Source organism: Lacerta agilis, chromosome 7 (assembly GCF_009819535.1).
Source record: "Lacerta agilis isolate rLacAgi1 chromosome 7, rLacAgi1.pri, whole genome shotgun sequence".
Classification (NCBI taxonomy): domain Eukaryota; kingdom Metazoa; phylum Chordata; class Lepidosauria; order Squamata; family Lacertidae; genus Lacerta; species Lacerta agilis.
This window is the reverse complement of record NC_046318.1, coordinates 58,223,518-58,238,548: the sequence shown is the minus strand read 5'-3', so window position 1 is coordinate 58,238,548 and position 15,031 is coordinate 58,223,518. Positions and strand designations below refer to the sequence as shown.

At 44.7% G+C, this 15,031-nt stretch overlaps 1 protein-coding gene across 2 annotated transcripts in view; it reads left to right on the top strand.

The window, feature by feature from the left end:
• ZNF704 (zinc finger protein 704) overlaps positions 1 to 14,781 on the top strand; it is a 33,628-nt gene extending 18,847 nt beyond the window's left edge. The window contains exons 2-8 of one of the 2 annotated variants that reach the window (XM_033155478.1): positions 2,978 to 3,081; positions 4,416 to 4,648; positions 6,737 to 6,837; positions 8,062 to 8,323; positions 9,833 to 9,937; positions 13,094 to 13,191; positions 14,159 to 14,781. In XM_033155478.1, the coding sequence (XP_033011369.1) occupies positions 2,978 to 3,081; positions 4,416 to 4,648; positions 6,737 to 6,837; positions 8,062 to 8,323; positions 9,833 to 9,937; positions 13,094 to 13,191; positions 14,159 to 14,270 (1,015 nt within the window). In that variant the 3' untranslated portion in view covers positions 14,271 to 14,781. The remainder of the gene's footprint in view (positions 1 to 2,977; positions 3,082 to 4,415; positions 4,649 to 6,736; positions 6,838 to 8,061; positions 8,324 to 9,832; positions 9,938 to 13,093; positions 13,192 to 14,158) is intronic. The other variant, XM_033155479.1, reaches the window with a different exon arrangement.
• The last annotated feature ends 250 nt before the right edge of the window (positions 14,782 to 15,031 follow it).

Here is a 15,031-nt window from a genome sequence, read left to right as displayed (position 1 = left end):
CTGCGCCCCAAGACGCCCTTCTCCTGGGATGAGGAGGCTGAAGTGGCATTTCAGGGGTTGAAAGCCTGTTTCCAGAGGGCGCCGATTTTACAGCATCCTGATCCCTCTCGTCCCTTCGTGATGGAGACTGATGCCTCCAGTACGGCTCTCGGTGCCATCCTGTCTCAGCAACACGGACCTGATGCGCCACTGTTACCCTGCGCTTACTACTCCCGGCAGCTCCTTCCGGCGGAGCGTAACTATACCGTGTGGGAGCGGGAACTACTGGCCATCAAGGTGGCCTTTGAGGTCTGGCGCCATCATCTTGAGGGGGCACGACACCCGGTGGAAGTGAGAACGGACCACCGGAATCTGGAATACCTCCAGACCACCCGCAAGTTGAACCAAAGGCAGATCCGGTGGGCGCTGTTTTTCTCCCGGTTCCAGTTCCGGATCCGCTACATCCCTAGCTCCCAAAACCGGAAAGCGGATGCCCTGTCCCGGAAACCTGAGGACGTCGCAGACACTGTACAGCAGGCAGTACCGACGACTATCTTACCACCAGCCGCATTCCTGGCCACTCAGGAGGCCAAGCCGCTGCAGGCTCGGGTGCGAGAACAGCAACGGGTCGACGCTTGGGCACAGGAACGGCTCCGGGAACTGTCTGACGGGTCATGCCCTCGATATCCGGGGCTGGCCCTGCACCAGGGCCTACTGCTGCACCAGGGTCGTCTATACATCCCACCAGGACCATTGCGGGCTGAGGTTCTCCAGATGTCCCACGATGCCCCAGCAGCAGGGCACTTTGGGCGGTACCGGACCACCCATCTGGTAAGCCGGGAGTTCTGGTGGCCCCGCCTGAAGGCTGATGTGGCACGCTATGTTGCTGGTTGCGACGTCTGCCGGCGGGCCAAGGGTCCTACCGGGCGACCCCCCGGTCTGCTCCAGCCATTACCAGTCCCACCGCGTCCCTGGCACACGGTCTCGCTGGACTTTGTGGTGGACTTGCCCCCATCTCGTCACTGTACCTGCCTCCTGGTTTTCACGGACCATTTCACTAAGATGGTGCACTGTGCCCCCTGCCCGTCCATACCCACAGCTAAGGAAACGGCGCAGCTGTACTTGCAGCACATCTTCCGCCTGCATGGCCTGCCCGAGCGTGTGGTCTCTGACCGCGGCGTCCAGTTCACATCCCACTTCTGGCGAGCCCTGCACCAGACCCTTGGGACGGAGGTCTGTCTATCTTCGGCCCACCACCCGCAGACCGATGGCCAGACGGAACGGGCAAATGCGGTGTTGGAGCAGTACCTCCGGTGCTACTGCAGCTTTCAGCAGGATGACTGGGTCGATCACTTGCCATTGGCGGAGTTCGCCTACAACAATGCAGTGAACGCCTCCACCCAGCAGACCCCGTTCCAGGCCTCCTACGGCTACCATCCACGTTTGTTCCCGGACGTGCTGCCAGCTTCCGCGGTCCCCGCAGTGACAGACTGGCTTCAGGAGCTTCAGTCCCAGCAACAATTATTGATGGAGCAACTGCGCCAAGCCAAGGACGCATACAAGGCCCAGGCTGACCGACATCGTCAGGAGGGGCCAGAACTCCGTGTTGGCGATCGGGTGTGGCTCTCCACCCGTCACCTGCATCCTTCTCGGCCCTCACGAAAACTGGATGCACGATTTGCCGGCCCATTCACCATCACTGCGCAGGTGTCGCCGGTGGCGTTTCGCCTCCAGTTACCTCCATCGCTCAAGGTTCACCCAGTATTCCACCGGTCCCTACTTAGTCCAGTCGCCCCGCCCGACGAGTTCCACCCGGACAATCCACGACCGCAGCCAGTTTTGGTTGAGGGGGAGCCTGAGTACGAGGTGGAGCGCATTCTCGACTCACGATACCGCAGGGGGAAGCTCCAATACCTCATCGACTGGAAGGGGTATGGGCCTGAGGATCGTTCATGGGAACCAGCGGGAAACGTCCACGCACCTGCCTGCCTCCGTGATTTCCATGCAGCTTACCCCAGCAAGCCTGGTCCGGCCCCTCGGTTGAGGGGGAGGCCTGGGAGGGGGGATGGTGTGATGGCCTGGGAGTCAGACTCTGATGCTGAACCTGAGGGATCCCAGCCTGCACAGGATTCCCCGCCTCCAGAACCAGCTGAGCCGGGGCCAGGGCTTGAGCCTGAAGGATCCCCACCTGTGCTGGATCCCCAGGTGCAGGCATCAGCAGAGTCTGCTCTGGCTCCTGATGGGAGGGAGGACTCATTGCCTGCAGGTGCTCCACTCCCAGCCTCTTCAGAAGAAGCAGAGGCATCCCCTGGGTCTAGTAACCCACCAGCCTCTCCTGAGCTACAGAGGCTCAGGGCAGAGAGGCGAAGGGAGTTAAGTGTCTGCAGGAGGAGTGCTCGCCTCCAGGCCCGGAGGAGAGGCGAGTCTCCGGAGGATCGGGACCGCCCTAAGCATAGGGCCAGATAAAAGCCAGCCAGACCCAGCCCAAGTTGCGTGAGCAACTTAGTTGCAAGCGTGTGCTCAACCTGCAACCTTGTGCCTGAACCTGCCTTGGACCTTGACCTGCTCCCTGCCTTGCTCCCCGCCGGATTGACCTCCTTTGGACCCCTAGACCCAGGACTGGACTTGGACCTCGCTTCATGGACAAACCCTTGGGGCCAGCACAGTTGGATTGCCACCCAAAATGTTCTTGGTGATGGTCCTACATCTTTGGTACTCTTTTGCACTGGAAACACATCTAGGTTGGAGCCAAGAGAAGCTTTCAAAGGTATTGCAAGACTTTCTGTTTATTTAATTCGGCATTCCCTGGACCAAGTTGATGCTAATGAGGCATTGGCTTATCTGTTTTATCCACTTTTGTCAAAACAGTTTAAGTTTCTGCTCTTTACAGAGCTTCTGAGCAGGAAGAATTTGGAATATCAACAACAATGTTGTTTCCCTCGCCAGCCTGTGTTTGCTGCTGATGTAGATCTTTGTTTTCCTTTGCTTTCCATTTCAGAAAATCTTTGGAAGAACTGGATATGGATAAAGTCACAGCAGCTATGGTCCTAACCAGTTTATCCACCAGCCCTTTGGTCCGCAGCCCTCCTGTCCGACCCAATGGTAAGCACTGTATTCCCACTCACAAGAGATTGTGAAAAGTGGTAGGGATCTTGAACTTAAATTTTGTCAGTGGCTGCAATTCATGAAGCATGTATGTCTAACTATAGTAAGTATCCATCTGTTGCACTGGGAACATATAGAAAAATAAATCCTATAAACCATTATATTATTAGGGGACCTGCCGCCAATGGGATCTTGTGATCAATGCATTGTTCATGAGTCACTTATTTCTGAACAAGAGGGTAGGGAGTAATTTTGAGCAGAGAAACAGCAGAGAGGGAGAAATTTAGGCACTCTGTTCCCTCCCCGATTCTTCCTCTCTGGGCAGAAGCGTCTAGGCAGTTTTTAATTTACAAACAAAACAAAAAACAAAAAAAAGAGAAGGGGGGCATGAAACTTGCTGTGTGTAACAGGTAGCGCATAAGATCAAACTGACATTCTTCCTTAAATAAGACAAAGAATAACAAAGAAGATGGCAGGAAAACAAGAATCAGACTTTCTCTTTGTTTGTTTCAGCCTCATTCTATCAGGCTTTCCTCTCTTTTCAAAATTTTGTTCATGTATAAATCTTTTCTTTTTTAAAAAGAAAGATAAAGAGAAGTTAAAAAGCCAGAGAACACAGAAATGCCTTAATTATGACTGAACATTACATTTGAATGACAGGTGCTTTTTTCACCCCTTTAGCTTCTGTGAACAAACAGCATTTAAAACTATGCTTGACTTACTTATTTATTACATAAAATTTACTTGATTGTAAAAAAAAAACACACAACTCTGATACCAGGTGTGTTATGTGTGTATAGATTAGTGAAAGCATTGCAGTACTCCCAGGTACAAACTCTTCGCACATTTATAGCTGCAGGACTGTTGCCAACATTCTCTTCTAAAAAACACAGTAACTGATACAGTGGTACCTCGGTTCTCGAACGTAATCCATTCCGGAAGATCATTTGACTTCCAAAACGTTCAAAAACCGAGGCACAAAGGGCTGGCTGCAAGTTAAATTGAGAAAATTGAAAACACGCAGCAGAAGCCGTCCGACTTCCAAGGCGCGTTTGAAAACAGAAGGATTTACTTCTGGGTTTTCGATGTTCAAAAACCAAAACATTTCGAGACTCTCAAACTGAGGTACCACTGTATTGAGTTGCTTTGGTCCAGGGGTAAACAGCGTATTATCCTCCAGATGTTTTTGAACTACAGTTCCCATCATCCTTGAATTGTTGCCCAACACATCCGTGGGGGGGGGGGTAGGCTACGTTGCCTGCCCCTGCTTTATCCAGTGCTGTTCAACTTTAATTCACTTTCCTTTCCTTTTTGATCTCACACATTTCTAGAGTCCTTAAATGGGTCTTGGAAAGAAGGAGGATTCGTGCCTTCGAGTACCAGCAGCAGCGGGTATTGGAGCTGGAGTGCTCCAAGCGACCAGTCAAACCCATCCACCCCCTCGCCCCCTCTTTCTGCTGACAGCTTCAAACCATTTCGACTGCCCTCCCAGGCAGATGACGGCATTGACGAAGCTGAAACCAGTAGTCTCCTCTTTGATGAGCCCATTCCTAGAAAGAGGAAGGTGAGCCCAATATTGACTTCATAGGAGACTCAAGCTTGTGTGGTACCCTTGGGGTTAATTTACAAAGCTGAGGGGTGCATTGTTTCCTAAGGGATAGTATATTCGCTGTTTGCTCCAAGATGTTGGCATGCTTTTTAAATGTCCAACCCTGGGGCTTATTGACAAAAGTGCCACAGTCAACTTGTCATGGTTTCTCCTCTCTCTTTTGCAACATCGACGTAGGCCTCTTATTATCTAGTTCAAAGATAAGCAATCAAAGGCATTATCAAATTTAAATTAAGTTACAGCGAAAAGTTTGAGCACAGAAAATAACTTGTCTTTACATCTCTCCCTTTTCACTTTGCAAGTTACATTTGTGTGTGTGTGTGTGTGTGTTTATATGTAACTGCATGTAATGCCAATGGGGATGTCATCTTAATTTAAACAATCTTTGGCTGCATTCCTGTAAACTCCCTAGTGCAGCTGTGGGGGCTTCCTCCAAACAAAGCATATCCCCCCCCCCCCGCAGAGGATCACTTAGAAAAAAGTGTTTTGTCTCCAAACTGCTTCCTCCAAATGGACCTCAAAGGGCTCGTTGTAAACACTGATCATCGAATCAGAGGTTATAGTAAGCTCCTTTCAAGGTGTGCTCCCGGCACCAGTCAGCTGATAGGCAGTGAAAGTACATCTTCAAAGGTGTTATCAGTTGAACATATCTAATTCCCCATCCCTTTGTTAAGATTTTTTATTAAATATGCTATTTTTGAAAAAATGCCTGATTAATCAGGAGAACCAGAAGCATCTATCTATCTATCTATCTATCTATCCGTTTCAGTGTATCTGAATAAGTGTGCATGCACATGAAAGCTCATACCAATAACTAACTTAGTTGGTCTCTAAGGTGCTACTGGAAGGAATTTTTTATTTTATTTTGTTTTGACTATGGCAGACCAACATGGCTACCCACCTGTAACTGTATCTATCTTTCTGTCATCACCATCATCACAATTATTATTTATTAAATAGCTATCTGACCAATGTAACCATTTCACATTATAGAAGTAACAATACAGATAATAGCACCAATTAACACGGGAAGGGAAACATTATAAAAAGACAATCAAAAGCCATATGGAACAGAAGAGTTTTACAGCTAAGTAATGAGCAGTCCAGCCTAATCTCTCTTGGTCATGGGACATCCATATCAAGGCTGCTGAGAGTCATGGATTTTAGGCAGGTTCATATAGGAGATGGTGGGTCTTGCCTCCAAACTGTTTAGGGCTTTATAGGTAAGAAGAAGACCTTGAATTGCGATTGAAAACAAACTTGAAGACAATGCAATTGCTGTAGGACTAGTGTTATATGATCCATAAAGCACTCACCAGACAAATGGCTGCCATATTTTAGTTGGTTAGAAAAAAAGATCTAATAAGTTAATTAAACATTGCAGCCCTATGGTGGATCGAGACACGGGGGGGGGGGGACACACACACTATAAATAAGTCAGAAATAAGTCAGATTGTTATAACAAAAGAAATAAATCTCTATGGAAAACCTCATTTTAAAATTTTATGTTCTCTAGCGCCATCTGGTGTTGCATGTTTATAGTGCATTCAAATCACTAATGGAGTTGAGTCCCTAGTGTGCTCCTTAACTCTTGGTGCTAGGTAGCCCTGACTTCATGATGAAGCCTAATGTTTTTTGGGGGAAGAGTTTATGTGGCAACATACCCCAAACTGGCTGTCCCAGTTTTACTTCACTAGAGAAATGAATAAATTATCCACACTTTTCCTAGAGTCTGCCATGATATAGTGTACTATTATAAAACTTTAAAAGGTACTTTTTCTGCTTCCCTAGGAGTGCCTTTTTTGGTCAAGCAATAGAACAGTTCTACAATGAAAAACCACAAATGTTGTACTCAGTGCAGTACACACAATTTACCTAAAAACCAGTAAAAGTGCAAACATGAGAACAGTCACTTGAAAGATGCTGTATTAGCATTAAGCAGAAATTTACAAAATGGTCCAGTTTATGATTCATAGAACTCAAGCAGATGTGTAAACAAATTAATTAATCTGTATTCCCTCTTGTTGATTTTCTTTTTTTCAGAATTCCATGAAGGTGATGTTTAAATGCCTTTGGAAAAACTGTGGAAAAGTACTGAGCACAGCTGTCGGTATTCAGAAACACATCCGGACCATTCACCTTGGGTAAGAAAGCTACTGTCCCTTCTATCTGGGAAAAGACTGATATCCAAATCCATTTTACTCAGAAATAACCCTAATTGATTTCAATAGGATTTATATCCCTAAGCAACAGAGCTTACTTAGAATCAACCACTTAGCTGTGGTATCTCAGTTCTCTACTTTCAGGTTGATAAAGATTTTGAAAAAAATTCTACGGGTAGTTCCCACATTATGTCAGGATATATTTTCACCTGTATCAAAGTTGTTTCTAAAGTGATTATGGAGTACTCGCGTAACGCTAAAGCCAGGGGTCAGCAACCTTTCTTAGCCGTGGGCCATTCCACCATCCCTCAGACCATATTGTGGGCCGGACTGTATTTTTTTTTGGGGGGGGGGGAATGAACGAATTCCTGTTCCCTACAAATAGCCCAGAGATGCATTTTAAATAAAAGGACACATTCTACTCATGTAAAAACACGCTGATTCCCAGATCATCCGTGGGCTGGATTGAGAAGGCGATTGGGCCGCATCCGGCCCACGGGCCTTAGGTTGCCTACCCCTGACTAAAGCTAAAATAAGCAAATGTGAGCTAAGCCATGCTTTGGCTTAGTGTGTTATCTGAATCTGTGCTTGTCCTATGGTTTAAAATCCGTGGTTTGTCTGGGGGAGCCTCACTGTGACTCATTCCGGTCATAATCAGTCATTATTTATCGTGACCCCTTAGCTTTTAAATTCTAGTGCCCCTAGAGCCAGTGTGGTGTAGTGGTTAAGAGCGGTAGACTCGTAATCTGGGGAACCGGGTTTGCGTCTCTGCTCCTCCACATGCAGCTGCTGGGTGACCTTGGGCTAGTCACACTTCTTTGAAATCTCTCAGCCCCACTCACCTCACAGAGTGTTTGTTGTGGGGGAGGAAGGGAAAGGAGAATGTTAGCCGCTTTGAGACTCCTTCGGGTAGTGAAAAGCGGGATATCAAATCCAAACTCTTCTTCTTCTTCTTTATTCTGCCTCTGAGGCACGCTTGCCTTGCATGCACACATCAACAAAATGACACAGAAAGCCCACAGCCTAATGAAGAAGATATCTTAATATTGGTCCAACTGTCAGTTATAAAAGTTGTATGTCACATCAGTTATAAAAGATGAGAAATGTAACTTCTTTGCATCTGCCCATATACTAACATCACAATTCTACTTTACTGCAGTTAATTTAATATGCTACAAATAACTTCTTGGTCTCCACTTGATTTAGGCGTGCGGGAGAGTCTGACTACAGTGATGGAGAGGAAGATTTTTACTACACAGAGATATGCCTCAACACTGATTCCGTAGCTGATGGGTTAAGTAGTTTGTCTCCCGTCTCCCCGTCTCTAGCATCTCCTCCTCCTTTTCCATCACAAGATGTGAGCAAAAGTGACCTGTCCTGTGCCAAAACAGATGTGAAAGGGATGACACCTCTAAGCCGCTCAGCTCCTACCAATCTCTACCTCGTTCACTCTGACCATGCTTACCAGGTAAGATTCTTTTTCCCGTAAGGGTTTTCTGGCTCAGTGTAATGGGAAGCCCATGGTTTCTAATGTGAATAAGCCATGGCAAACACCAGTCTTGTGTGTTCACCTTCTCCTCCTTTTCTACTCTTTCATGGACAAAGAAGCTTTTGATTATTAAGTAAACCACAGTTCACTGTGATGTCTGAATTTTAGGAACTGTGGTTTGTTCAAACTATGGCTTCCTTCTACTGATCTATTGGGGGAAGCGGAATCCAGAATATTTATTAGAATCTATTCTTTTCTAATGTTACCATTCCTTTCTTTATAAATGAACTCAAGACAGCTGAAATCAATTAAAACATTTAAATTGTCAATGACACAGTCTACCAACCCCCAAACAAGCACAACATCAGAAACAAGCAGAGAGAAAATATAAGCACCTAGCAACATAAAAGAACAAAGGCTGGTCTGAAAGCATAAAGTACTGGGACTAGGTATCCCTCCCTCTAGGAGAATATTTCAGAAACTTTACGCCATGATTGAAGGACCTGTTTCTGATAGACTCTTGCCAAACCTCAGTCTACAAGGGCACCCAGAGTAGGATACTGGGTGTCCAACAGCTTATGCAAGGTTATATATATATATATGAGAGAGAATCGGTCCATCACCATTGGCTCCAGTATACGTGCTTCCGATCCCTGTGCAAGTCTGGTAGGAAAGATCTGCAGCCTCTCAGAGAATTAAACTGCAAGTCAAACACGAGACGATAGTGTTACCGATACTTATTTTAACTTCGTTTTTTCCCCTGCAATTGCAATTAAATTATGAAAGATCTCTGCATACTGCCTCCCCTCTTTTCCCCTCCCCATTCTTGCCTTGCAGTTGCTGCATAAGCCCTGACTTTTTGACTTGTTTCAAAATGATGACAGATAGCACCATGTGCTTGCTTATGTTCATTGACTGTTCTTTTTACCATTTCATGATACCTGTAGTTTCTGTGAGAAACTAGCTAATGTCATTTTCTCTCCCACCCACTCTTGGTGTTTGTTACCCCCTAAAGTGCTGTTTCTGTAAGATCTGATATTTTTTTTAAGAAAAAAACCATTATTGGGTCTGCATATATTGGAAAACGGTTCATTGCTCAGGAATTATTGTGAATGCAATTCTTCTTTCTGCTAGCAATACATATCATTAGACATCCTCCCTGTACCCCTCAGAGAACTGCATGAAAAGTACAGTGGGTAGGGAAGGGCCATAGCTCAGTAGCAAGAGCATCTGCTTGGCATGCAGAAGGTCACAGGTTTAGTGCCCAGCTAGGACTGGGAGACACCCCCCACCTGAAACCCTCTGCCAGTCACTGTTGGCAGTACTAACCTAGAGGGACCAGTGCTGTGACTCTGTGCTCCTATGTTCAAAATAATCTCTTTCCAAAACTTGATACACAATTGACAGTCCTTAGTATAAGACAGTTTGCAACATAATTCTGTAGAACAGAGATGTTCCTCCTTAACTGACTGATGTTTTTTAAAACAGGCCACAGCTCCTGTGAACATTCCAGGAACAACAAAGTTCACTCCCAATGGAAATAGCTTTAGCATCTCCTGGCAATCACCCCCAGTTACCTTCACTGGCATTCCAGTAAGTAGAAAACCAATAAAATAGAACAACGGGAGGTTTTCTTTATACCTGGGATTCAGAATCGCTGTCCCTCCAGATGTTGCTGGACTCCAACTCCCAACAGCCCTAGCCAGCATATGGACCATTGTCATGGAAGATGGGAGCCACAATCCAGCAACATCTGGAGGGCCACAGGTTCACTATCCCTGCTTTTATATTGTGGTACATGCCTGGAAGCAGGCGCTGTTGTCCTTTGTCCAGGTGAACATTCCTTTGTAACAGTGCTCTGCCCTCTTCCACCTGCCCTGCCCAGATCTGTAATTTGTGGGTGCATTGTTGAGATCTAGAGAGTCTAGTGGGAGCTGAGTAGAAAGACTGGCAAATGAACACAGTATTCCAGCTGTGAATCAACTAGTTCCCGCTGCCAGCTGCTTGCATTTTGGACCTTACATTGATGCTTCTTACTGTAACATGCAGCATCAAAGTGTTTCTCCTCTGGCACCACGATCCTGAATAGGTGATCCATAGGACACTGGCTTGATGGCTTCTCCTCTCCTCTTCCCTTCCCTGCATTATTTTTGTTGACATGTGATCCATTGTAATCCCATATTGCTTTCTATCATTCTTCTGCCCAGCTGCTTTGTTTGCCATTTCTCCCTGCCTTGCATTTCTCCAACACAAATGGCTCCTATAAGTAAATTATGTTCTAATTTTTATTAAAATGATTGTTCCACCATTTAAATGATTGCCATCAGAGCATAACTCTCCTTTTTCATATCAAAGTGTTTTACCTAAGGCCACACGTTCTGAATTTTCCATTTCCCGCAAATGCACGCCGGCTGTACAAAGCCTCTGCTTACTGACAGTGTGAATTAGGCACTGATAAGGTACTGCCCGCTTCTTCCCTCTCTTCACCAAGTGAATCACAAAAGCCTCTTACTGTCAACCTTTGGCATGTCTTGGAGGTTTTCTGTAGAGTCTGTGGTCTCCTGCTGAGCTGATAAAAAATGAAAGTAGCTGAATCAATTACATTGCTTTCTGCCAATGAATATTTATTAAATTCTATCAAGCAACAGCTAGCGGTGAAAGGCATCATGCTGGTAGCAATTTGAACAAGAGACTCTTAACAGAACATGCTGCGCATAAAATACTCCCAAAATTTGATTTCATGACAATACGGTTGATCTAGAATAATTATAAAGGTGGCTTGTTCTCTGTGGCGCTGTAGAAAATTGGCTGAAGTAGCAGAAGAAATCCAAGAATCTTATTAGTCACTCTGTAAACCAGACATTGAAAGGCAACTGGATTAGGCGTGTAGGTATTCAGAGAGCTTCAAGCAATGCCAGTGATCTTCCACCTATAATGACTTACCATTCCCAACAAAATTAAATCAAGTAAATAGTTCAAGCGAATTAGAAAGTGCATGATTTTTAAAATTAAAAATACAACAAAACAGTTTAATATAAAGGATTTTCCAGTTTTCGTAGCAATGCTAAAATGCACATTTAGATGAACATAATACCGTGTGTTTCAAAGCATTTGTATTGTTTCAAAGTACAGCTATGTGATTTTGGCATGTGTTGCCCTGAACTCCTAGGAAGGGGCCGTAGCTTCTACTAGCACAACAATTTAGTTGAACATGGCCCAGAGATTATAAGGAATCAACATCATTATCTGGAGCATTTTCCCATTTCACTGTAGTTCTCTAGACAAGTCCATATATTAGCCCAGAAGCTAATGAAATGTTGAAGCTGAATAATAAAAGCATTAATCCTGAATTTATCTTGGAATATACAGGTGTCCCTCCAATGGCTTTTCTGGAGTGTCTGATAGCAGTCGATTCTTTTGCCCTAACTTTATATACCAGGATGGTTGCAGGCAGAAATCTCTTTGTAGTGTGTATTAAAATTTCACTGCATTGGCCAAACATTGATGATGTCTTGATGAAGCTATGTTGGCTTTTCTTGGATCAGGCTTGTTAATGGTCTGTCACTTGAGTAGCAGCCTCCTTGTTTATTATGTGATGAATGTCTTGTCCTTCTCACCCTGTGATTTGAAATGTCCTAGGGCCAAGTGACAAAGGGATGCGGGTGGCACTGTAGTCTAAACCACTGAGCCTCTTGGGCTTGCCGATCAGAAGGTTGGCAGTTCAAATCCCCGCAATGGGGTGAGCTCCTGTTGCTCGGTCCCAGCTCCTGCCAACCTAGCAGTTCGAAAGCATGCCAGTGCAAGTAGATAAATAGGTACCCCTCCAGCAGGAAGGTAAATGGTGTTTCCATGCGCTGCTCTGGTTTCACCAGTCATTCTGGCCACATGACCCGGAAAAACTGACTGTGGACAAACACTGGCTCTCTCGGCCTGTAAAGCAAGATAAGTGCCACAACCCCAGAGTTGTTCACGACTGGACTTAACTGTCAGGGGTCCTTTACCTTTACCTTTAGGACCAAGTGCCAGAGATTCAAGTGCCCTGCTGGAAGATTAAAGTGTGTTTTGCTTCTGTTGCAACTAGATATTGGTACTAAGAGAGTGCAGGAAGCAGGGTCTTTGAATTACAGGAAGGTCCTGATTAAACCTAGGGAAGACATATCAGTTATGCATAAGTCATGAAGTCTTCCTTGAACATTTTAAAGGAAAGTCCAAATAGTCACCTGCTAGGGATGCATAGTGCTGGCACGTTTAAACTGCAGAGTCTACTATTAGACTTCTCCTTGGCCCCATAGCTGCTGGTTCTGGGAGCTATCCCAGTCCCCATCTCTTCTCCCACATCACCATTCATTTCTTTATGATATTGGGATATGCCAGAGAATTTGAGACAAGCGCAGTAGAAGAGGGATGAGGCAGAAGAACTGGAATAAATGTTCAGCAAGGCAATGTAGTATAGTCCTACATGGAACCATGCTAGTTCAGATATTCGTCGAGGGACACTGCATATTTACATGTTCCCTGTCACTTAACATTTCTTCCTATGCATATGGGGGGCGGGAGGCTGGATCTTTTTTTTTTTTTTTTTACGTGGGACGCATTCAGTTCTGCCATGTGCTCCGCTGAATGCTTGGCATGGCTGTTGGAGGGCCAATGGGATGGAGCAGCCTTTAGGAAATGCAGTACATATAATCCATTGTGTCCCTTCCCATTGAAATTCTGTAATCAGAATTGTATTTTCATCTCTGCTTCTAGATTTCACCAACACACACACGTCCTGCAGGGAGTGGAGAACAGAAGCAGCAGATTCAGACCGTTCTGTCATCCCCTCCTAGACTGTCAGTTGGCCTAAGGTAAGAGATGTTTTGCTTCTGACAGCAAATCACTAAATTAATTGAGGAGGCGGAGACTGTAAATTATTTGCTTCCACTCCATTACATATGTTTCTATGAAATTCTTTTCAATATAACTAGACAACAAAATAATACTAAAAATGTTTTAAAAATCATTATTGATACATTTTTCTGTTTACAAATCCCATTAAATTCTTTCTCAGTCCATAAAAGTAAGTACAAAGCCCATCTTCCATCTCTTCTTAAAGAAAAGTTTGTGTCCACTGATTTGCTCCTTGGCTAGGAAATGAGAGGGGAAAGGGGGGTGGGAATCCCTGAAATATCAGGGAATATATAACTTTGCTCCTTTCTTGGAGTTGAAAGGAGATTGATAAAGGACATGTGAAGGGTTGGGTTGTTTTTTTTTAATGAAATGGGTCTGAAGGAGTGACTTTTTGTTCTACTGAATGAGGATGAAGGATCCTTGCTAACTTCACTTGTAAAGATTTAGGTTGCCATTCTATATTCACTTACCGTGGGAGTAAGCCCCACTGAACTTATTGGACTTACTTCTGTGTAGACATGCATAGAATTGCACTCCTAGCATAATAGTTGGCCTCATATTTGAACCTTCAAAGAAAATTTAAGGAGTAGTCAAACAGCTGGTTATTCATGTTAAAATAGCTATAGAAAGAAAACCAAGTGTTCCATTCTGTTGAAAATTTTCATTAGTTTACAGAAAAACAACAACCCCTCATTCCATTCACCATCACAAACTACCGGTAGTCTCAATTGGATAGACTTCTCCTGATTCTAGGCTCCTTGCAGCACTTTTCCATTGTCTTTTACATGCTTTTTCAACTCCAGTCTGAGATAACTAGGCTCAAAGTAATCTTTGGATTTCCAGTAACACTTATAGCAAATTCTCCATGTCAGTATTTTAGATGAAATAACCATAAACCAGTTTTCCTTCCCATTATTCTGGCAGAAAGCCGAGAGGAGAGGGGAAGAAATGTCGCAAAGTGTATGGGATGGAGAACAGAGATATGTGGTGCACAGCTTGTCGTTGGAAGAAGGCCTGCCAGAGGTTCATTGACTAAAGCATGGAAAAAAACGATGGAGGGGTATGGAGTGATTTATGGCAGGATTTTCTCGCTGTAGCCAGGCTGTGTGATTTTCTTCTTCTTTTTCTGTCCACTCCCTTCAGTGCTGGCTTCTACTTTGCACTCTAAAGTGAAGTAGTTATACCCCAAGAGGAGGACTCCTTCGAAGCCAACATGCAGCAATATAGTGGGAAACAAACAAAAACAAAACCTTCAAAAAGTTTTGAAGCCGGAGCAGCTATATGTCTTTTTTTTTTCTTTAAAAGAAAAAAAAGAAAATAACTCTTTTTAATAACCTTGAACAATTTGCCTGCCGGGACCATGTGTTTTTTCACATTGCATTATTGTCTGTGTTGTGAACTTTGGGGGGGTGGGAAATCAAGTGATACTTCTTTTCCTAAAATGTTTATGCACCACACAAATGCATAACATGAGTTACAATTTTCTCAAGAGCAGCTTTCCCGGCAGTGGTGAATAATTATAATGTGAGCAAGTCTTGATACAGAGGCGGGGATGTGTCCTTTAGAGGTAGGTACTAGGATGCTGCTTTGCTGAAAAGACAAGCATCCTTGTAAATAACATTTTGTGAGAGGTCTCACACCTGAAGCCCAAGCACGAGTCTTGTTTCTGTGCTAAAGGGGGATACCTGGAGAGGGCAGGGGAATCACCAGCAGACCCAAACTAAAAAGTACAACCACATGTCGGAAGGGCGTCGGTAACATTAAATGACCTTCGGCTGAAATAAGAATAAGAACTTG